The 24,840-nt window shown below is 41.0% G+C and overlaps 1 protein-coding gene across 1 annotated transcript; it reads right to left on the bottom strand.

Moving 5' to 3' along the window:
• Positions 1–1,427: 1,427 nt before the first annotated feature.
• On the bottom strand, positions 1,428–24,143 carry sun1b (Sad1 and UNC84 domain containing 1b). Its single transcript, XM_071204042.1, has 23 exons — positions 24,056–24,143; positions 23,521–23,618; positions 15,081–15,275; positions 14,293–14,537; positions 12,615–12,893; positions 12,354–12,488; positions 11,829–11,957; positions 10,765–10,848; positions 9,900–10,010; positions 9,628–9,750; positions 9,398–9,500; positions 8,669–8,727; positions 7,946–8,148; positions 7,399–7,674; positions 7,206–7,298; positions 6,504–6,595; positions 6,253–6,397; positions 5,796–6,122; positions 5,592–5,676; positions 4,210–4,325; positions 3,573–3,740; positions 3,402–3,494; positions 1,428–3,316 (listed from the first exon to the last, which is right to left on the bottom strand). Exons 1-23 carry the CDS (start codon positions 24,065–24,067, stop codon positions 3,200–3,202), a joined length of 3,288 nt encoding a protein of 1,095 aa, XP_071060143.1. The 5' UTR covers positions 24,068–24,143; the 3' UTR covers positions 1,428–3,199.
• Positions 24,144–24,840: the final 697 nt, after the last annotated feature.

The raw sequence follows: 24,840 nt of genomic DNA, 5'->3' as shown, positions 1-24,840 counted from the left end.
TAATGAGATAAAAGTCATAATTATGAGATAAGAAGTGCGCATGCGCTGCAGTGGCGCTGTCTTTAAAGGTCCCTTCATCACCTTGCTGCTCTCCACCATGCAAACAGCATCTATCTAGTCCTAAATAAGGTAACTATTACAGGTGACTTTTGTAAATGTTAGATGTTACATATAGCCTATATTGCAGCTAAACTACAACAATGCAGTTCATAGCTTTGACATTACCTGTTATGAACTATAATATATATGCCTATAGTTTTGTGGTAACGTTCACGCCACTAATGACAATAGTGTAGGCATACTGCTGCTGTGAGTTGCTCTAACTCTAACCCGTGAACGTTACCACAAAACTATAGGCATATATATTATATTATATTCATAACAGGTAATGTCAAAGCTATAAACTGCATTGTTGTAGTTTAGCTGCAATATAGGCTATATGTAACATCTAACATTTACAAAAGTCACCTGTAATAGTTACCTTATTTAGGACTAGATGCCGTTTGCATGGTGGAGAGCAGCAAGGTGATGAAGGGACCTTTAAAGACAGCGCCACTGCAGCGCATGCGCACTTCTTATCTCATGACTTTTTATCTCATGATTTTTTATCTCATTATTTCGACTTTCTTATCTCATTATGACTTTTTATCTCATAATGATTTTTTATCTCATTATTTCAACTTTCTTATCTCATGACTTTTTATCTCATTATTTCGACTTTTTATCTCATTATTTCGACTTTTTTTTATCTCATAATGACTTTTCATGGGGATTTTATTTTTTTCAAGTGGCGGAAATGGGCTTCCATAGATTTAATATAAACTAATAATAATAAATTCATTTTTAATTACCTGTATCCTTCACTAGTTAATTGTCTGATGTCAGCGTTTTGTGTAAATTCTCTCTCAGTTATGTCTGAGTGATATTGCTTAACCATACATGTAGTTATTAATTAACCCTCTTGTGCCTGTAAGAAACATGGAAACACTCCTTGAATTAATAGATTACACATTCATTTCAAATAATCAAGATGCCAGTTTTTAATTAAGTATTTAACCATATTAAATTAGTTGATCTTTGGCATCACAGTGCAACTCATCACACACCATAAGCTAATAGTTAAAACTGTAATTGTTATTTTAAGGGATTTTTGTTTCATACCACTTTGTCATTTTGTATTTAGTTGTTTCTTTGAGTTTAGCCATTTTATATTACTGATGGGCCATCATTTTGTGCCATTATAGCAAAAGTGCAGTCCTAAATGATGTCACATCTTTAACTATCAGCTTTAAACAAATCATTTACCAAAAAAAAGAATATTGCAATGTAAAACACTTATTTCACGATGATCAAAATGCAAGATATATTCTTTGCTGAAAGAGCATAGCAATATTAGTCTTTAGTCATTATTATATTACTCAGAGAAGTTCTTCAAAATTAAAATCTTTATTGGAATATATTCCAAAGCAGTTAAGTCATCTCATGACTGAACAAAAATAGCCATTTATCTTAAAAAAAAAAGAAAAAAGTCCCAAGATGCTTCCAAAATGCACTGAACAGCTGTTGACAAAATATACATCGCAGTAACTCACATCTTGCTGTCACTAATTTACTTGTTAATAAATAATATTGTGAACATGACAGTTTTTTTATACATAACATTTTAGACTTCCCCATATTTGGAACCAAAATTAATGAATACATACACCCTCAATTTAAAAAAACAAATTCTGAAGACCTGTGCCACAAACATTTCTCTCACAAGTCATTGCAGTGCATCCTTCGACATCCAACCCCCCCCCAAAAAACTAAACAAAATAAAGGAAAACAACACAATGAGTAACAGTAGGAATCATGGTAGCAATACATAATAATTGTAATAATTATGAAAGGATGATTTTTTTTATAAAGCAACACTGATAAAAGCAGATATTATAAAGGACCGACTATCAACAATAAAATATACAGAATACATTCCTTCAGGGTTTCAGAATAGAGGAGCCCATGTGAGGAGGACGTTTAAAACTGAGCTAGAGGGAGACACAGTCGCCTCTTTAGAGAATCAGGAAAGAAAAATCACACTCTTGTCTACAGGAGTAATTAAATCATTTAGCGTTCGACAGCAAGATGTTTAAAGCTAAATTACAGTCTTTAGTTAGCTTTCGACATCTGTCATTAGTATTTTGAGATCCAGGCACAGGACCCAACGCCTTCATACCTCATGTAAATCCAGGATGCATGTACTTTAAAAGTTAGGAGAATGGTTTGGGAAGAGTCACATGCAAGGGTCAATCCTGGAGTCCATCCATAACCATACATATATTTGTAACATATATTACAAAGTGAGGATCCTCCTAAAACAGCTCAAAGCTCAGTGGTTATAGTGTTGATTGCTTCTGTTGGTGTGAAGATAAAGGATGATTTGCATCAAGCATTCACTTGAGGAGACATTCAGAGCCTGTCCATAGGCAACATGTTCAGTTCCCAAAGAAAGAAGGTTACGTGGATGCATGGGGCCTTGAATGTAGTGAACTTCATATATCCACTGTGAGTGGTGTGCAGTTTTGAAGGCTGCCCAAACAGCTCAGGTCAATTCATTTCAGAGACTTGACAGCAACAAAAGGAGTGACATGCCGGTACAGTATCACAGGCAAAAGTGGCTTTGATCCTGAAAATAGTAGAGTGACAGGAAATCAGAGTTAAATATAGATGATTAAGTACAGAAACCAAAATCAGACTGAGATGCGGCCGACGAGGAAATGGTGGGGATGTGTCTATAATTCCATAAACCCCATTCTAAGCGTCCAACTCCCTGTAGGAGTGGAAGGTGCCAAGAGAGGGATGGATGTGTCCGCTCCGTGGAGCCGGTCGCCCCTAACGGGCTGATTCAGTGCAAGAGGCATTGTGACGAAAAGAGGACTGGGAGTTTGAGCTTCTTCTGAGGTTCTCTTCTTCTTCTGAAATCACTCAGTCCACATACAGACTATCCTGCGATTCTTTAGTATTGTAAAACACATGTTCACGATTCAGCCAGGAAACATTCCTTACAATCCACAACTTCATTGTCTTCATGTCATTCATATAAAAACGTCCACAGAGTTCTGCCGAGTCCCGTCCCCTTTGTTTAAAAAGAAGTTGGCGAGAGCTATGTACAGATATTGTGATATGTCATTTATGAGTGTGGATGGTAGTGGCTGGATCACTGAGGCCGAGGTTCTCCGTGTACTCTGAAGCGGTACATGCAGGTGTATTCTGGGTGACCCCAGTTAGACAGCACGCGCACCTCTATGATCTGAAAGGCCCCGTCATTCTGCTCCTGAAAGAGAGGGGGGGATATTCAGAACATCCTGGCTGACAATGATTTCATTTTGATTAATAATAGGAGGTGTGTCTTAAGTTACCATAACAGGAAAGGTTTGCAGTGACTCTCCATCTTCCTCATACACGTATTGCCCCAGCAGCTTCCCTTCTTCCTGGTACTCATCATCAAGACCCTGTAGACAAACAGACATCAGTGAAAATAGGAATGTATCAGCGTGTCTAGTTGTAAGGCTTTATGTTATGTTTCTTACAAAGACAGTGAAGTTGCGTGGCGCGCTGGTGATGTTTCCGGTCGGAGACAGGGCCTTAGGGATGTGCTCCACACAGAAGGATGTGGGCAGGATCCTGAGGGACAGCCGGATCACCAGATAACCCTGAGAGCCTTTGAACGCCCAGCAGTTACCAGGGTACACATCGGGCTGAGGAGAGGAAGTGAGAGTAGAAATGCTGAAATAGGTTTCATCATAACGGCAACAAGGACTTATGAATGAGAGTTTCTACTAAGCAATGTATTCATCAACCAAAGAGGAACCTCTCTATGATCGCAAACATTTCATTACAGGATTAAATGATAGGAACTTGTAAAAGGGTTTTGCTCGCTGCAATTATTCTGGCCATTAGAATACCCCTACTGTGAGCTTTGAGTGTATCTCATGTGAGACAAAAGCCAATATGGTGCTTAAGCAGTCTGTGTAAGTCAAAGCAAAACTCCTTCCTTGCTAAAAGCAGGAAGGAGAAATGACAGCATAAAAGGCTTTAAGGAAAGCTTTCAAAGTGTACATGAGCACCTTGCCATTGTTTTAAGACAACAGCGAAAAACTGCAAACATAACCTTTAACTTACTTAGTGAAATAAACATTACTCCCATGGAGTCCTGGTGGCACTCACCTGGATGACGACCCGTGGAGACTGGGAGAAGTACCAGAGAGGCAGGCCGAACAGACTCATGAGGGCTGTCTTGGTCTCATACGTCTCAGAGCAGCGAGTGCTGAGGATGCTGCCACCTGAAAACATACAGGAGACAGGAGGAAGTGTCAATTTGAATGTAGTACTTTATTGTGTAGTTATACATAGTGGAAGTTGATAGTCCATCATACTGCACACTCAGCTTGGGTGTATGGTTCCAACTGCGCCAGCATCTTTATCCTTAAAGCCATCTGTCAACATGTCCTTACATGACTGCACAGTTCTCCTGTATTATGTGGCTTTTACTTCTCATTAGGAGAGAGACTCATACAACAAACTAACTGTTAGTAGCTTAACGGGAAAGCATATGCCCAAACATCACGTTGCCCTGCCTGAAATAACGGCTCCTTTTCAGAATACTCATTGCCCTTTCAAAGTGTGTACAACATCAGCATGCTGTTATATTATCAATATGTCACTTGCAAAAAATTGTCTCAAAACGAAAACAATAATGCTTATGGCAATTATTTATTGTTTATCGTGAGAGGCCAACCTAAATCCGTTAACGTATAGTGGTTCTGAATCCCAAGCCCGAGTTGCACTATCGCAGAGACAGACCGGAAATGCAACAGGTGGTTGTGATTATATGGAGTATATCTGAATACTTACTGCGCCTCTCATGTAGGTCAACACACTGCTCAGTAACACACCTGACAATAGAGTCGGAGCTTTTGCTGTTAATACTCTGTTGTCCTCCAGCCTGACTAATGCATGCACCCTCATTATGTAAGAGACATGCATTAGCGCACCATGCTGAGTGATGGAGCAGCTAGCTTGCTGATCCCTTCTACCCATTAGTAAAGCTGCATTCACAACAGCTCAGACAGTAAGGTTAAAACAACATATTCTCCCATCTAAATGACGGTAGTGCAAATGAGTGAATTAGAAAAGTTAAAACAGATTCAACGTTTAGAGAAACGCAGACCAATGAGACTCTGGTGGATAATCACGTTGTGAGAGCACAGTAAACATCTCCGTCTCTCCCTGCTGAAAACAACTTCAGTCTAAGAAACTTGTGTTTTACTGAAGTGTAACTAGCCAACGTCATCTCTTGTCATAGCTGTGAAAAATATCAATTTGCTTTCAATTGTGGTTGGAAATGTCAAGGTCACAAAAATAAAAGTTCAGTTGAGAGAAAAGTATACTTGTCGTACATTGGGGTGTTCAAAGTTCAAAACATGACATCGACCGAATGAGCCATTTATTGACACCCGCACACACCCCTGTACAAGAACCATTTTGTGAATGCAGCCTAACTTGACTTTGACAGACAGGCTGATAGTGAAGTCACTCTTGCTTCTTACCTCCAGACTCCAGGGCATAGTCCACCTGGCCGGTTTGGTCCTGGGAGTAGAGCCTCAAAGCGTTTTGGACAATCAGCGCCACTTGCTGGAGAATAGACCACAACACAAGACTTACAAGTTAAAGAAGAGCCTCAAACACATGGCCAATAACATTTTTAAAGAGCTTCCCCTGCAATAATGATGTTTCCAGTTTATGTTCATTACCTCTTTCGTCAGTCCCTCAGCAGCAGCAGTGTGCTGGACGCTCCCGCTTACGGTCTGAACGATGGTCTTGGCTTGGGACTCAGCCTCTCCCAGGGTTTGAGCCCGGCTTAGCTCCAGCTGCAGGGACACGTCTTTCAGGATGCTGTGCTCCAGTGAGGAGAGGGAGACCTGCAGGTCGGGGGTGCTGATGTAGCGCTGAGACAACCAGAGGATCAGGGACTCAGGCACCTCTTCCTGCTCCACTCCTGACCCGCCGCTGCCGAAGAACAGAGCCTGCAGCTCCTTACGCACCTGGGAGGATACTTGGGAGGACACCTGGGCTGATATCTGGGGGAAAAGATACACAGAGAACCAATAATTAAAACAAATGGATGCCAGGAACAAAAATATTCAGGAAACTGCATCACAGTGAAGGCAGAATATAGCCCAAACAGGAGTTAATAGTTGTGTTGCGTACCGTCTCTTGCAGTGTTTCCAGCTGCTCACACTTGCCCTTGCATCCCACAACGCCCTGCAGATCCTGTCTGATTTTGCTCAGCTCCAGCTCAAGTCTCTTCACCTCCGCGAGCAGAGCATCATGTTCCTCCTGCTTCACACCCACACTAAGAAGAAGATACAGCATCTCCATGTGAGCTGCCATTATCTTGAATTTGCTCACAAAATGTGAATAGCACATAATAAGAAACGCATTTCTTCTGGTGTCTGTACCTGACAGGGACCGTGTCTGCTGCTGAAGGGACAACCTCCTCCTCCTTTTCCTGATTCTCGTGCTCATACTGCTGCTGCCGCTGCTGCACCTCCTACGATAAATATCAAGAAGAATAACTGAAGGAAGCCGAAAAAACAAACTACAATGGCAGTTCGAATTTTCTAGGAAGAACATTATGTTTTCAATACCACCGCACTGTTCCTTTGTAAACAGACCTAAAACAACCATATCTTAGCTTATGCTTTAATAATAGTTGTGTTTGTCCAATAACTTGCATATATACTCTTATTGCACTATTTCACTTTGTAAACTATTTTTCTTTTTGTATTTACTATTTACTTGCACTATATTTTTCTGTGTTATTAGGTTGCACTTATTTTCATCGTCATAACAACACTCTAGCTATGTTCGTATGACAAATAAAAACCTTGAACGTTAATATTTAGACTTCAGGCTTTGTATGACTGCCTGCAGTGTATTCTGTGTTACTGTTTACCATTAGACCTCTATTCTTTAATGAAATATGGATTATTTAATTTAATCATGGTTAATAAGATGTTTCCTGCTTGCCTTTACTATTTATTTGAAGATGTATATAAAGTTTTATATTGAGTTTGAATGATTGTGTTATAAATAAGCTATCTTGCAGACACATAGTTAAGAGGTTTTCAGTAGAAGAGCAGTGTTTCTGCTAAACGCACCCCAGTCTTGGCAGACAGAGCGTTGAGCCACAACTCTAAGTCAGCCAGCCGTGTGGCCTGCCCCTCTTGGTGCTTCTTCTGCTGCTCAGCACTCTGCATGGAGAAGGGATCAAGAGAAAGAAAAGTGAGATACAAGTGAGCTTTTAGAGAAAAACATGCTCTTGTAACTCAGGACTTATCCTAATCTCTTCACCTGGGCTCTGTGTGTACTCTCCAGCTCCAGCTCTCCCCGCAACACGCCCAGTCTGTTCTCCAGCAGGGAGGACACCCACAGTCCCAGGGTCTCTCTGTCTGTCTCAGTGTGGAGATGCTCTTTCAGGGAGCTGTAGAGAGCCAACACGTCCCTGTGACTCTGATCCTGCTTATGTTCACCCTGCTGGACGCGATCCCACAGCAGGGTTAATTTGCCCTCCACACGTTCCAGGCGCTCCAAGTCAATACTAGAGACTGCCACAGGGGGGAGGAGTGGCTGAGGAGGAGATTTTGAAGAAATACAGAAAAAAGGTCACAATGTGTGGTGGCTCTAAGACGGCCCTGCATATGACCAGAAGCACAAAAGCATCTTATTTATAAACTGTGTCTGTGTGCACTGAAGTACAGGGCAAAGCACTTTTGGCGTTTAAAATGTCTGTTAGAAAGTGCTTTAACCGCAACATACTTAATGTAATAGTTCATACACACACTCATATTACTCAGTGACTTCCAACAGTGTTTTAGCGCTGCTCGTGGTTTCATCTTACCGGTGCCTGTGAGACCGGGGTGGCTGGAGTCTGCTCCACTGGAGCCCCTGGTGGAAGGACGGGGACAGAGGCAGGGGCCGGAGCTACAGCTGGCACCAAGTTAGACAGGAGGGTGATGGGAGACGCCGGACGCCACTCTGTTAGGTTTATGGCTGGGAGGTAGGCAAGTATGGCAGCAGCGGACGGACCCCAAAACCAAAACGCTGCATATAGACAACAGAAAGTAAAGATTGTTAGCACACTCTTTGGCCACTCATTGCAATCTTATTCTTGTGTGTGGTGACACTTGGTCCCTTCAGAAATGTATTTTACATTCTGTCCAATATAACAGCGGCACACACTATTATTCAAACAATATTTACATTTTATTTAAACGTTGGCATCTTTCCATTAACCTGAACGTCATAGACACTAGATGCAATAAAGTGTTAGAACGAGCACATCCATATTTAATATTAAAATAAAACATACTATATCAGAAATGAGAGGAAAGTATGTCAACCAAAAGGAGTAGCTCGCAAGGTAAGTGGAAAAAGGAAACTGAGTGAAGTAACTCACAAGAAGCCCAGCAAGGCTGACCTGAATCTGGTTCTAGATTTGCATCATACTCTGGGGATGTGTGCTTGTGAGGACATCTAGTGCCTCGGTACAGACTGATTTTCTTTCGTACCTGCTCAGTAAATAGGTTACCCATGTGATAAAGGGCATTTCTGATCAACTCACCAAGGAGGAGCAAAAAGGGCAAAAGGAAAAGCAGGAGCCTCCAGAGTTTGGGAAGGCATCTGAAACAGAGATAGACTGGTCAGATAACTTCAGAACTACATGCTGTTGATTCATGTAGCAGTTGTGAAGCAAAGATAGCATTCACTTGGAGTGTATGCAAGTCCAATATTTCCTCTCTTTAGCCACTTAATGCTGTCCTATATTCATCAGCAAGTTGTTTACTGCGTCTGTTTGGAGCTAAACAGTTAGTGTTGACGTTTTTTGTAATAGTGGAAGGAGTTCTGTTTAGCCTTTCGGGGCTGCAGATTCAATTTCATCACTACGAGCGATGCATTTTACATTACATTGCATTTAGCTGACGCTTTTATCCAAAGCGACTTACAATAAGTGCATTCCACCAAGAAGATACAAACTTGAAGAAAACAGATTCATATAAGTACATCAGGTTTCATAGAGCCAAAACATTTCAAGTGCTACTCAACTGGCTTTAGATAAGCCAGTCCTTTATTAGTATATAAGTGCTTTGTTAGTAATTTTATTGCTCGAAGTGGAGTCGAAAGAGATGAGTTTTTACATTGAAGATTAATTTTACATTTTTATTTTATATATTGTTATTACAAAAATATATTTTCTTTAAACATTTTGACAACAGTTAATATATAAGCTGTTAATTATTTGCCTTTTGTGCATTGCAACACCAGAAGGTTCAGAAAGATATTGGGGGCTTACCGTGTCAGAAAGAAGACATTGAGAAGAGACACAAGAGACACCAGCTGGTACCATCCTGTTGCAAGAAACCACAAGAGTCCTCTGCCTGCCTTCACTGGGACGATGGAATAAATATAAAACACACACACAGAGAATGAGATCACAATCTGACCAAGCAATTAAAGGAAGAAGCAGAGACGACACATCATCGTAACAAGATGAGATCAAAAGTGCCACCGACCTGGAGCAGCCCAGGAGCATCCAGAAGACGGAGAGCAGCCTCTGCACCACTGTCCGAACCACTGTACCGACCCCTGACCCCAACGCTTTGCCGGCTCCCGCCACACAGTAGCCTGGCTGCAGGAGACCGTGACCTAGAAGACAAGGGGAAAGAGTTTAGTTGATCACTTACAGCGTGTACTCATCTACGCACAGGTTGAGTTATAAACGTATGAGTACTAAACACATTCTTCTAACAGTATATGTACAGGATGTTATCAACGCAAGTAAATTGCTGGTTAACCTGCATAAGCTAGGACGCTCCACAGCGCCCCCACCAGGCGTCGAGACCTGGAGGACTGTGTGAGGAGGACGGTGTGTGTCTCTGAATGCTGCTTCCCTTTACAGTCATCGCCTGTGTACGCCGACATGATGGATGGCAGGCAAACAGAAAACACACAAAAAACAAAAGGATGTGTGAATGGATGACATTAAGATGGCTTACAAGTAAAAACAAAGTTATGCAATTTGTAATTAGGCGAAGGAACAGAAATGAAAATACAAAAACATTAAGTGTATTGATTTATGTTTGAAATAAAAAGAACGTTCAAGTGGGCCACGTGCATGCACGATGAACAATATGCAATATACTATATGTGATGACAACATGGACAGCTGGATGTATGCGAACATGCCCGTGATCATTCCTCAGCTGTGTTTCTTTAATGGAAGTTTGTTTTTTTACATTCGTTTGATTATTTCTCAATTTAGGGAAACGTCCACCCCTTGACCTCTTCATTCGCTTATGTTAAACATCTGTTATTATTATACTATTTGTGCAAGATAAAAACAAACTAGTTTGAAGGCAAGCAAGCTGTTAGTCCAAAGTGTATCATCATTTATGAAGGTAAGTTTTGATGTTAAATTGGACTCTTAAAACAGGTTTGAAGGACTAACTTCATTGAAAGGAAAGTATCTGCAGGCTGCTGACTTGTTAAAGCAGTTCACATAACCTCTGCCTGGTGGTCCTAACACAGGTCACGCATATCATTAACTAAGTCACTCAAAGCTACCACACAAACGTTCCAAGTATAGAGAGAAAGAGATCATGTCGTGTGTGTGTGTGTGTGTGTGTGTGTGTGTGTGTGTGTGTGTGTGTGTCTGCTTACACAGGGAACCATTGAGTTTAAGATGTGAGGCCTCCTCAGTCACCAGGTCCTTCACATTCATGCTTCCACAGAAACTTGAGTGAGCTGCAACACACATACAACACATTTGTTAATGCACGTCATCAACGGGCCTGCAGAAAATCTCGATGTCATCATGAAGACAGTGAGAATACGGGTGCATGAAAACAGCTAATAGGCCAAGCAGTAGGGCTGAAAAATGAATTTGTACTTTATTAAAATCACAATATGGATTATTGCATTATCCATATATATAAAAATATTATTCTGCAATTAAATATTGTGTTGCTGCAGAGATGTCCCTGCCCACAAATCATATTTCATTAACTTATGAATAAAAACCTTTGTTTGGTACAGATTCTCGCAAAAATAAATATATATTTAATTTGTTGTAATTTATAACCCAAAATGTATCATTCTCCCAATACAGTGAATCATCTTGCAATTGCAATATAAGTGAAATTGCTCAAATATATGTTTTCCCAATTGTTCCGCACTAATACATGGTGACAGCAAATGGACCTGAGAGGACATTCAACAGCAGCTGTGGAACAACCGGCTTTAATCATTTGAATCTCAATGAGTCTTTTACCTGGTTAAAGAAAGGATATATGAATCAGCAGTTTGCTAGAAATAAAACTGACCTTGTACAAATGATAACCTTAACTGCAGAGTTATCAATGTCCAGAGTTCTTAGTGTTAAGCTTTAATCTTCAGAAGAACTAAATGTTCAATTGTTCATGTGATGGTTCCGTCTAAATGTAGGCAATCGTGTGGGGAATGTACAAGTTTAATTTTGTTTCTAGTAAACTTCCTCCCTCAGAAATAGAAAGCAACAATGTGAAAGTTGAACAGACCAAGAGAGAAACAGAGATTATCAAGAAGCCCTTCAAAGTCAATTCAAGGACATATGTATTCTAATATAAGGAAAGAAAGAGCTGAGAAAGGAGAGAAATGGTTACAAGAAAGGGTATTAACAGAAGAGCAGCAGAGGAGGTCAGGAGCTGTGACCCTTGACCTTTGCCTTTTATCGTTACGGCTGGTACCTTGTCCTTCATAGCCATTAGCCCTGTAGCCCATCATCCTGTGAAGAGTGTTCTGCTTAAACAGCCACAGTTGGGAAAAACTGGAGGACACCGCTTGTTTCATTGAGTCCGAACACGACGCAAGGACACCTGGTGACAAACCCGCCCCATACAATCACTGTTAGTCAAAACTCAAACAGAAAATAAAACAAATGGGTGATATTAGAATCAAATCCCCTGAGGATGGAAACCCTAATAGGGAAACAAAAAGACGCTTTGAGAAGCCAGATACAAGGAGAGGTGGTAAAGTCACATGTGAAATAGAAATAGATGATGACTCATAACATTAAGAGTGAAGATGAAATGCCTGCTCAGAAAGAAAGTGGAGATTTCAAACTATCTGCAAAAGAGAAATGAGTCAAGTTTTTCGTCAAGGTCTCGAGGATCTCACTTATGGCTTAGGAACAAATACCACATCAAATGACGGAAAAAAACAGAGTATGATGGGAAGTGATTGAAGAGTAAAGAACTTCTCTTGTTGTGTACCTTTTCCTGGTGGGCTCTTTGCCCTTGAACCGAGCCAGAGCACATTGCTGAAGAGCAGGGTGACTAAGGACACTATGGGAGCCAGGGCTCGCTGGCTGTAGCGCATACACGTGTGAGACATAGACACCAGGACACCTGCAGAGAGACACCACCGCCATTATATTCTCATTACCAACAACACACTGGCACATTCCAGCTCCAATACTTTCAACACATAGAAGGACAAACGTGACATTTCAGTCCAACTTAACATTCCCTCACCTGGCTTGTTCCTTCGAGTCCTGTCTCTGGAGTATATGCTTGTGAAGGGTGACGAGGAGGAGGAAAAGTGGGCGTCCGAGGAAGAGGAAAAGAGGGCATCCGAGGAAGCTTCTGCGGCCTGAGATGATGATGATAATGATGAAGATGAACATGTGATAGGGGACTCCGTCTGAGAGTGAAACGAGCAGTCTTTGCAGATGTAACCATTGGCGACTGCGGTGTGGGACTTTGATGCGCTGGCGTCACCGTTCACACTTGATGAACTGTGGTCATTCCTCCCTGAGAGAAAACAGCGTGTTAAGACTCAATCATTCATTTAAGAATAAAAAAACAGAAGAACTGTTAAATGCATAATGTAGTAGTAAAGATATTACCAAGCCAGTATGCTATGGCTCTATTTATAACACAGGGGAACAGTAAACATACAGTAATGGAGGAAGTATCAAGATATTTTACTACAAGGTGAAAAGGGCAATTCATTGCAGCATACATCATAATAAGGAAAATGGTGCGAGTAGTATTGGTCAAATGTAGTACTCACCAAGTAGCCTAACGTCTATGTCTTTTTTACATTAAGACTAGAGATGTCCCGATCACGTGATTTTCAAAAGATCGGAATCGGGAGAAAAAAAATTGGGGATCGGGATTTTTTTTTTTTTTAGAAAATGTTTTTATTATTTTATTTAAATGTTACAAAACAAAAATGACCATGTTCACATCTTAAAGTCATCCTGAGGCCTTAGTTTTGGTTTAAAATTACACAACATCATGTATGTGTTGCTTTCTTTGGGCTTGTTTTCAGACCTGGTTGCTTATTTCTCTCAAATCTGGCAACAGAGTGGGCGCAGTGTCTAATAGTAGCAGTAAGCTAACGAGAGGCTACGTTCAGCTGGTGACTCGGGAGTCGGGACAGAGAAAATGTCAGGAGTTTGGAAGTATTATAAAATTGAAAGCGAAGGCAGTGTAACAGCCAGATGCAATGTTTGCAAGGCAGAGGTTCCGCGTGGTGGAAAGAACAGAGCTACGTTCAACACGACCAATCTAATACGCTACCTGAGAAACAAACACCAACAACAACACGACAAGTACACAGCGGCCACTCAGGTAACGGCACTGAAACAACCGACACTTTCAGAGACTTTTAAAAGGAAAGAGAAACTGCCCCAGAACAGTGAAAAGGCCAAAAGAATAACAGCCAAGATAGCTGAATTCATCGCGTTGGATGACCAGCCGTTATCTGTTACCTCTTAATGCATTGCATACAGATCGGGAAAAATCGGTATCGGCAGATTGTCAAAATGAAATGATCGGAATTGGATCGGGAGCAAAAAAAGGTGATCGGGACATCCCTAATTAAGACTATTGATGATACTATTGGTTCTCATTAAAAATTGAAGTTTTGAGACCCGATATCCAAGATCACTCATTTTAGAAATCAAAACTGATAAAGTGAAACATGTGATACAGGCTCAAGACTCAACTACACAATGTGTGAAACGCATTCACAGAGAACTGAGATGCTTGAGTCAATGAAGACCATGAAAGCTCAATAATTAAAACCTTAAAAAGGTCATTTACTCATTTTAAGGCAGGTAATGTAACTTGAATATCCGGAAAGGTGGAATTCAATAAACAAATACTCAAATGACAAAAGTGTGGATAGTAGAATAGAACTGACCCCGGTGCAGATCCACAAAAGTTGTGGTTGTGGTGACGGCGCGTTGTCTCAGGCTGGACTGATCCAGGATGGAGGCGAGTAGCGATCCGTCAGACGCTGTGTGGCTTTCATGAATGATGCTGCTGTTGCTGTTGATTGGGGTATTAGCGGCTGAGAAGGAGAGGGTTTTCCTCGGTGTAGCAGCTTGACTTAAGGAGAGAGACCGGGAGCTGGAACTGGACTGTTGCTTTTTGCTTCGCAGCGTCCTAGAGAGCAGAGAAAGGAAGCATGAAGAGCGTGAGTTTTCTTGCATGGATACGAAAATGCCAGTCATGTTAAGATCAACAGAATGAATAGTATTGTAGGGTCATACAAAAACCTACAACTACACTCAAGTGCATGCTCACAGGGCGTCAGTTAGCCACGTTGGTCAAAATGCCAGCTTTTATACTACACCCTTTAGATGCAACCGTTTAACACGGTTAGTGGCAGTATTCAGAGTTAAGTGTGTTCCTCATTTTACTGCAAGTTACTGCACAACTTCAGTCCAGCTGTTGGTGTTAATACAGCTTTTGTTTTAGGATGGACAATAATTATCAGCCATGACGAAGTTTAATGGTTATATCACTCAATTTCATGCCAACTTATTAAAACATACTCTTATTATAATAAAAAAATTGAAAAAAGAGAACTTTAAAAAAACAAAAACATGTCCCTTTTTTACAGTTGAACTGCAGGCTAATGCTTAATTTAATGTATTCCCTGCATTAGTTAAGTGGGAGTGTGTCAGCATCTATTGCTAGTCTTACCGTGTCTCTTTCTTGGTGCTGGTATAGCTGTTGCTGTCGCTGTGGTTATGGGAATATTCGGAGAGGCTTTCATTGTCATAGTGACCGGCACCAGTCTGCAGACGCAGGCTCCGCCGTGACATCCTGGGCGACTCGTATACGGCGGCAATCTGATGCTCCTTCTCAAAATCTAACGCTGCTGTTGAGTAGCTAGAGCTGAGAGAGACAGGAGGAAAGAGTGGAGCAGAAAGAGCGGGAAAGTGAGGGGAAAAGAACAAAGAAAATGACAGTTAAATCACAGAGGGAAGTCTTCTGCACGGTAACTCATCTGCAAACAACTAACAGGCCTCGAGTGACTTCTCCCTCATCAATACTTATAAGGGATCTCCTACACTTGTGTGTGCCATCTTCAGAGAAGCTTTCTTTTCAAACAAAACCAAACAAAAGATAGGAACAGACAGTCCTTTTAGAGAGCTTTAATATTGTTGTTCCCTGCAGCTGACAGTGGGCCTAACAGGAAGTGACTCACTCACAAGGGAGAGAGAAAACAACAACAGAATAGGCACAGTGGGTTTCTGGAAGTCCAATAGGAAAAATACATCAGATAAACATCCCAAAGAATGCATTTAGGCTGAAGAAAACTAAATCTACTCCACTCACTGCAACCGAAAGCCAACCGTAAGTGGTAACACACCATGAATGTTGTAAACTTTGCCATGCCTTGTGCAGCTGTGACTCACGGGGCCACACCCACCTGGCAGAGTAGGAAGGCAGAATCTAGGCCAACATTCAGACGTGACTAACAGGCAACACGCGAAGAGTTGCAAAATTCACTGGAACAAAAAGTTTAAAAAATGTGTTTAATCCCTCTTAGCAATTGTAATGTAAAGAAAGAATAGCATGACTATACACTCCCTCTTCAGTGGCAAAGAAGGTACATTTTATAAGACCGAAACAAAATCTATCTTTCTTATTGATTTGCTTTTACTAAAGTTGACCTTTTTTGTATTTAATGCGGAATTCTAATAACATAAACTGAAATGACCTGACCAAGCTGTACACTGCAGTGCAGACTGTGTTCAACCCTTAGCATGTGGCTCAACTAGGTCAGGCAGCAGACAGAGGGAGGATGAACAGGAGGAGCCAAGCCCTTTATCGGAGGACATAGAATAAACTTCCTGTTGGGCCTGAGTTGGGACCTTTCCTGCTAGGAGCCCTCGCACAGCCCAGAGTATATGAAGGCCAAGTCCTACAAACAGAACAAACTAACCTGAGCGTTGGCCCCCCCCTCTGGCTTTACACGCTGAGGATTACAAACTGAGAGCCAATTATGTGCTTTCGTGTTTGCTCTGCCTCCAACCTCTGAACACATGCCCACGGTCCGTTGGTCTGAAACTCACCAGAGCTAGAATCCACTGTTTAGCATATGCCAAGGACAATGACGCATGTTTAGGACCAAAGCCTTTGTTCACATGTTTGTTTGTTTATGAAATACTAAAAAGGCTCAACACCACTTCCGTTTCCATTCATCTTTGAGAGGGAAGTTTATTCATTCAAGTGCGTGAATATCTAATGCCACATGTGCAACAAATGCAACTCTTACCCACTCACGTACCTATGAAATCTCTCCAAGAAAGAATGCAACGGTGAGTGGTAATTTACCTTCATATCAACTGTTACATATGTATTTGTACCCCACAATACAGCCCATGTTATTGTACTACTTGGATGCCTGAGAGGGATAGTTGCACACTGCCTTCAATACAAGAACGTGAGGCCATGCAAGGACAGCTGAGCATAGGACTGATCAATGAATCGTATTTTAAATCGAAATTACGATTATGGCGTGCAACGATTACGAAAACAACGTAATCTAAATAAAACGATTATTACTTTATTGTTACTTTTTTTTTATTATTATTATTTTTGGGGTTTTCAGTTGAATTATACTTAAAGTTCAGGGTAATCAACTGTTAAAAACATACTGTTCAAATTAGTTTTCTCCAATAAATTGATGTTGTCAAAGTAAATGGATAATCGTTTTTAATAATCGTGATACCAATTATTTATCCAAATAATCGAGATTATGATTTTTGCCATAATCGAGCAGCTCTAGCTGAGCATGGACCTAACACGGTATTTATAACACAGACCAAGGTTAATCAATTACCACAGAACAATCAATTTCTCATCCCATCTTTGTCCCTGCTTGTCTGATAAAGAAGTATATTAAAGTGTGTTAACAGGTTACATCCTGAGCCAACATATAACTACGGTATGTCTCCGTGTTTTCCTAACAAACCCATGCAACACAGTTTATCAAACGAGTCTAGAACATAATGGATAAGGATCTCTCGTAGTGTTACCGACTGAGCGCCTGGGGCACAGAAGCTCTCTGCTGGGCACGGCAGGGCGTGTGTGGGAAAGAAGACAGACTTGTGTCTGTTTGTCTGTGTGGCCTACAGCTCGGCACAATCATTAATGCAGCAATATGTTGCTCTACCTGGCCATTCATTAAAAAAGAGTCACATAGATCTGCATTTTAACAACAACAAACTCTGTATGATAAACCAATCCGGACTGCACAAGAGTAAAGATCTACCTCATGTGCTGGCTATCACACCCCGTTCAAACCCCAGTCTGTCTCATCAGAAGATGTAAACAATGTTAAATGGTTTTGCACACTCTTTTCAGTGGTTATCGGTTTCCAAATTGATCTCTGTTCCGTTCACTCTCCCAGGCGGCACCCACGGCCCACATGGGTGATACAAATAGACATTGTGCTTTCAGAACTGTGTGAAAAAGACACAGATGAAGAGACAGACATACAGTATGGAGAAAGAAGACACTTCCATCCTGACATTCAGCTTCCTGGAATCTCTCCTTGCATAACAGTGAAGCTTTGATTCTCCTCCCACACTCAGTGGGCACAGCTGGCTTTCTTACAAAACACAACTATACAGAGCATTAGATCAGAAAGGATTCGACATTTCAAAACCGCACGTTATAATGCACAGCCACATGGACATGCAGGATGGGGATCAAGGTTGGTAGACATCAGAGGGTAATGCAAGAAACAACAATATCATCATATTTGACAATATGGATAACAGTAGTGTAAAAAGAAAAATGTGATGACATGAAAAGGTGTCAAAGAAAGTTAAATTTATATTAAAAAAATGATCAGGCCACAATAGTCAATAACTTTAGGTTTGGATCTGTTGGTCGGACAAATTGGTCTTGAATGAAATTCTATTGGGATTTAGTTTTTTTCATTTATTTATAAACCGTCCAATAATCAATGAAACACCGGGAAGGCTGATTGATAATGAAAATAAACTGTTTCTCAAAAAGCAAGTCCCATTTCTTTTTTGTAAGAGAATATGATGTCTTGCTTTTAAAAAATGTAAAAAGACTTCAGGGTGCAGAAACACAGGATGGGATAACTGGATCTCAGCTATGTATCCAGGTGTAACTGCAACATGATGAATGTGTTTGCATCATTGAGAAAGTATCTGCCCTTGGGGTGGAAGCTCCATTACTTTGGTGTCGGCCCTTTACAGGCTTGTCAGGATTTCGTATCCTGGAGATAACAGACTTTCTATGGCAAGTTGGGATTCGCAGCAGCAAATCTGTTCTTTCAGATCCAAGCAGAGCAACAAAAGACACATTCCTCCAAGGTAAAGGAAAGTAACATTTTTAACATACCTTCTGGTGAGTCTACTCTTCCAGTACCATGTTGGCTTTGCTGCCACTAAAAGGGACTTGCCACCCACCCACCTCCTGCTTGCTTGCTTTGCATAGTGTATGCAAAAAAGTGCGCTCTGTTCAGAGAACACAGCATGGACACAATGAGACACCAAGTTGTTCACATGGAAGGGAAAGTATCTGGTAGTTCACAATCTACACACCAGCTGGGCTTTGCATTTGAAAAGATCAATGACATTTTGACACATTACTACTTGGTTTTCTTGAGCAGCACCAGCTGATAGTTGTTTGGATCTTTTTAGAGCTGTAACTAACTTTTAATATGCAAATTATTTTCTAGGTATTAGGTAAATTAATTGATGGCCTGTTTGTTACATAGTAAGATGTCTGAAGACAGTTTCCTAAGATCCAATGTGATGTCATGTTTTGTCTAACCAAGACTCAACGAACAAAACACCATCAAAATGAAAACTAAATAAGATTGCCCAATATGCTAATAACCAGCAAATAAAAACAGATCTTATTATCTGCAGCAATTGGATGAAAGTCTACAGTTTTGAGCTCAAATGCTAACAGACTTGCGCAAATAAACCCTGAACAAAAAAACACTGGCCACCACACACGCATAACTTAGAGATGTAGAAACCATGTGTGTCGTTAATCTGAATTTAAAAACCAAATGTGTGGTAAGGAAAGCATGAACCCTCGTGCGAAAGAACACAGCAAAACATTCTTTTTTTACAAGACAAGGAGGCGTGTTGTTGCCAATGGAAGTCTTTAGTCAGATAAACTGCCACTCAAAGTTACAGATAAAACAGTGTGGAGAGCACTGGGTGAGACTACTCAGAGATACTGGTCCTACTTGGCAACAGATTAAAAATATTTAAGCAACAACATGTGTATTATTGCAAATGTGAACAGCCTTGGTTCAAACATCCGATCTTCTCATCAAATCATGTCATTTTGAATGCTGTAATTTGGTTTAAGTATAGTACTTTGTCAACTATTTCCAACTATCTATGTATATCTCCTCCATAATTCCCTGTGCTGTGTTTACTGACATTGTACCGCACTGAGAAGTCTGGGGAAAGTACCAAATCAGAGCACTGTAGCACGCTCTCGCCTTCCCGCTTCATCAAACCGCTACAGAAGGTTTTCCCCCCTGAGGTGCAGAGGCCAGGAACTGGGAGTCTGGGAACAAGCATAGCGCCTTCAAATGTCTGTCCAACTATCTCTGGGTGGGAAGGATTTAGCACTGTGATTAGGATCGTTCCAGCCCACCCTCACTTTCCCTCCCACGGAAAACACTTCACTTGTGTCCTCTCTCCATTGCACTACAGTGTGGCGTTTCATGTTGCTGTGGTTGCGATGGAGACCTCTTTAAACATTTCACTGGCTCATCAAAGACCGATCCGTAGCAGAGACTGGACATGAAGAGATTCCAACAGTTACTCAATGTAACATCAACGTTATCTCTTGGCCTGGTTGATTGTGAAACAGAAAATACCTCCACATGTGTTTTATGCAAGCAAGGAGACATGTTTGTATTTCAAAATTCCAGGGATCTGTTTATCAGAGTAGTGACAGTTCATTCCAGGTGTTGCATTTACATGAACAGGACTGACTGACACGTATGGAAGGACAACACTAAAACATAATGCTTCCAACCTTGACTGTAGCCGGCTTGGAGCCATCAAAAGGTCTGATGTTGTGGGTTGAACCACCACAACCACGGGGCAGGCTGACACCAGCTGCTGTCATTTGCTTGACACTTGCCCGGTCGTGCATTAACTGATATACACTCAGACCAGATGTCAGAACAACTGTGTGAGCAGCATGCACAGCGCCTGTTACAGGCATCCCTGAACCTTGTCTTGCAGAGTGTGACAACATGCACGTATACACATTAAAGCACCAACTGCATCTCATGCCAGCTAACATTTATCCTAAAAAATACTTCCTCAAAAAACTATCTGCATTTTCAGGCGGTATTTCTGTTTGCATTCAACATATCTTTGAGAGAATTGGAAGTTGGTACGTAGCCTACGTCTCATTCGTCTTTAAATATTTTACATTTGGTATCTGCTGCTGTTCCCAGACAGCCACTCATAGCATCAGATAACCAGTCACTCCTGCTGCGTACTACTGTCACAGTTCAGCTATCGTGTGTCGGGGGGAAATACTACAGCCAGAGACCCCAGCTCCACTGACCCACTTTCAACATTATTAAATATTAAGGCCCTTTATTGATGCCATGCTTCTCCAATTTGTAGACCACCTTTGGCAAACAACGGTGTATCACATCAGAAATAATAAAGTCACTCATACATTCAATTTATAGTGTCTATTCTAGCACATCTCTCCATCCTCTTTCATTATTTGTTTTATTTTCTACATATTATATATTTTATTTGCCAATCAAAAAGCTGTACAATACTATTTTTCGAAAATGTACGCAAATAAGATGGATTACGTCAGATAAGTTACCTATAATTATTAAAACGTGCAATTTTTGAGTTTGCTTAAAATACTAAAGGCATGGTTATTTTATCTGCAATTTGAAAAGACAGGAATTGAAGATTCAAGACATTGCACGTTTCCTTTGAATCCCTTAATGCACCACATGGAACTTCAATATGACACAGATATGAAAACAACAACATCGTACCAGGAGTCTCTATGGCTGAAATCACTAAATCAGTCCAGTTAACAGAATACTGAGAACAACTTTAAGGAATTTAAGCGAACACAAGAATATCCCAATTGACTTATAAAATGTCTGTTGGATTATAAATCTAAAAGTGTTTTCCTTCTTGTATGCATGATATTATTCATTCACAAAAATGTTGCTGGTCCAAGTTGTAATGGTCTCTCCCTGGTGTGCTTAGGGAAACCCTGTTGGCCCGGCCTCCTTTCACTCTTTCTCCTGGACCATTCAATGGCACAACACTTGTCGCAGCCCTTTTGAGTGTTGACAACAGATGGGCCAACGGTTTCTGTCACCCGACTCTGTCCGTCTCGTCACTGCTCTCTTGTATCCACTGGCAGATACAGACATGCTCTATTCTCACAAAACACAAAACAGCTGTCAGACCCTCTGATGGATTCATATCTCTGAACTTTAAACAAGCAAGCAAAAACATTTAATGTCAAGATATCCTGCTATTTACTTTGAGACTGAGACATCACCATATATTAAGTTAGCCGATTTAACTTTCATCAAGTGCGTTTCTCAGCACAGAATCCATCATTCGGCTCAGCTGCTGCAGTACACACAGGCTTATTACATCCACAGATCTCTCATCTAGTCAAGAAGCATAAACTATTAGTGTAATCCTGGGATCAAGGCCACGGGTTGTGGCCGACGTCGTTCATTAATAGCTTCTCAGCTGACTGCATTCAAAGGAACACGATAAGCTTGTTCCAGCCTTTTAGTCTACCTGGTGGATTCCAGCGGGGTTTGTCAAACTAGCTTTTGTACATTCATCTTGCTTTGGCTCAGTCCACTCAAAAGGCTCGTTTTTTTTGTATTACATTGCTGTGATGCAGTGTGTAGATGAAGAGGTCCTGACATTCTGAGGAAGTTAATGGTTTGGGTGTTATTTGTTTTGCCCCTTGTGTCATGGTACCTCAGCAGACAAGCTATTTCACATTTCAACATGAAAACACCCAACAGGCAAATTGCCAGTGTGCATCAACCTATTCAAACATACCAGAGCTGCTTACAATTTGAATATAGATAATACAATCATTAATATAATTACACCTTAAAGAGACAGCAACCTGAACTGCTCTGGGTCTTTTTTCAAAATACAACTTCAAGGAGAAGAGGGTTCTCTGTTCAAACTCGCCTTGTTTACAAGACACTTTCCATAATTTCAATGAAGGGAGGGCTCCATTCCTAAAAGTCATCCAATAACTCATTTTTAAAGTCAGAAAGGGAGTTAAGCATGAGGCAAGGTGATATTTAATTTCCTGACCCACACACCCTCTCTGCTCTGAGAGAACATGTGACAGACATCAGCATTCCTGAGCTGATGGATAGCTCCAGAAACAACGCATGGATGAGGAGCATCATTGGAGACGAGTTTATTGAGAGACCCACAAACTGAACAATGTTAGAGGTGTAGTAAAAGTCTGTTGAGGTAAATAGGATGCATGCTCTCTCTGTGTTAGCAGCATAATAGACACACAGGGCAAGTGCATCATGGGGTTGAGTCATCAAAACCAGAGGAATCTTTAGTTTTAAGAAGAAGAAAAAAAGGAAAAAACTGAAGCCCAGTAAAGTAAAAAAAAATGTAATCAAGAAATAAGACATGGTTGTTCCCTGTTTTGGAACAAACTGGAAAGCATGGCTTGACAGGATGTATCCTAATAAACTATTTATAACAGGTTTTTTGTCTAAAAACCAATCTAGCACCAGCAGTGAATGTAAAACCACCTCTGGAATATGTTGGCAGCATAGAGCTTTCAGTGTGTTAGTTTGACTTATGACATGAGTACACTGACAACTGTAATTATAGTAGCATTGAGGCTGACAGCGCTTAATAGCATATTCGAGACCAGAGAAAATGGAATAATGGAGTATCTGGTTTACACTACACTTTCAAAGGCTTGATTTCAAATGCAACAGTAGGGTTTCAAGGACAATTAAGATTCATTATTCTCTGTACAGATTGACAAATGACAAGCAGGGTGTGACTGACATACCAAAGGGCTGACTGTGAATTGCAGCACAGCACTGAGGTCTCACCTGAGAGAGTAGGTATAGCCGGTGTTCTCTGGAGCACACTGTGGCGGTGTATATGTGTGCAGTTGAGAAAAATCCATGTTCATTCTTCTTTGTTTAAACTGCAAGAATCAGGATGCAAGGAATAGGACTCTTTAAGCCAAAGCTGACATGTTGGAGGAGGATAACAATCCCAAAGTAACCACCATACACACACTCACGAAACGTATGCATTGCCTTGTTGAACCTGTCTCTTGTAAAGTTAGTTGTGCTAATGAGCTCAAGTTCTCCCACTGTAAATGTATTTTTAAAAACAGATTAGGAACTGTATCTTCACGCTGAAAACAACACAGCACTGGTAAATTCCCCACCGCTTCCCAAATCTATTCTAGCGCTATTCAGTGGGCGGCCTTCAAAGAAAAGACAACAAGCGGTTACTGCTACACTCTACAACCGTCAGAAAGCACAGCCGGCCCTAATGAGAGCTGCTGGACATTCCTCTTCCTCGGGAACACAACAACACAACTGTGGTATTGAAAGTGGACTAGAGTTGGCCGACCTCTTCCTGCATGTTGGCTGTGGCTTCTTGTTGACGGAGCTGTAATGAATGACTTGTCTCTTCTCCTCCGGTCGGCAACTGACGGAAATGGCTGGTAGTGACAGGACACGGAGAATGACGATCCTCACTCCTGTTGTAATCAAAAGGCTCCTCACCAGGACAGCTACTCCTAGTGACTGCTTGTAAGCTCCGCGCACAGAGAGAGCAGTATTATGAAACCAAGTGAAACAGCAAGGGGTGGGGCAGAGTTTTAGGCAATGGGCGGGAAACGACTGCTCTGAGAGTTGAGCTTCCAATAGGGAAACTTGTATTATGTGAACAAGCTGTGCAAATACCATTACTATAATACACTCAGCTGCTAGTTCATTAGGTACAGCAGAGACTAATCGAGTCTGAAACAACCAATCCTGTGATTAATCCTACTTTCCTTAACATTATGAGTTAAATAGATGATGTTGTTACAGTTATGAGGGTCTGATTTGTGTACATTTGTTAGGCTGGCATTTCAAAGTTCTTCTGATACACAAATGTGGGTCAACTTGTCTTTGAGTTAACGTATTTAAACAAAACCCAAGTGAGAAGAAGCTCAGTGTGGAAAGATATCTTGAGAGAAAATGCAGATACTGATCTCAGACAGAAATTGGCCTCAATTAATGCGTAAATAAACGTGTTTTATTCCAAAATGTTTGGGGAACACTGGGCTAAATGTGAGAAACACCTCTCTGTATTTTCCTTACCTTTATTTAGGAAAGTCTCAATGAGATAAAAAAAAAATCTGTTTTGCA

Source organism: Pseudochaenichthys georgianus, chromosome 8 (assembly GCF_902827115.2).
Source record: "Pseudochaenichthys georgianus chromosome 8, fPseGeo1.2, whole genome shotgun sequence".
In the NCBI taxonomy this organism is placed as follows: domain Eukaryota; kingdom Metazoa; phylum Chordata; class Actinopteri; order Perciformes; family Channichthyidae; genus Pseudochaenichthys; species Pseudochaenichthys georgianus.
This window is presented reverse-complemented; position numbering and strand designations above follow the sequence as displayed.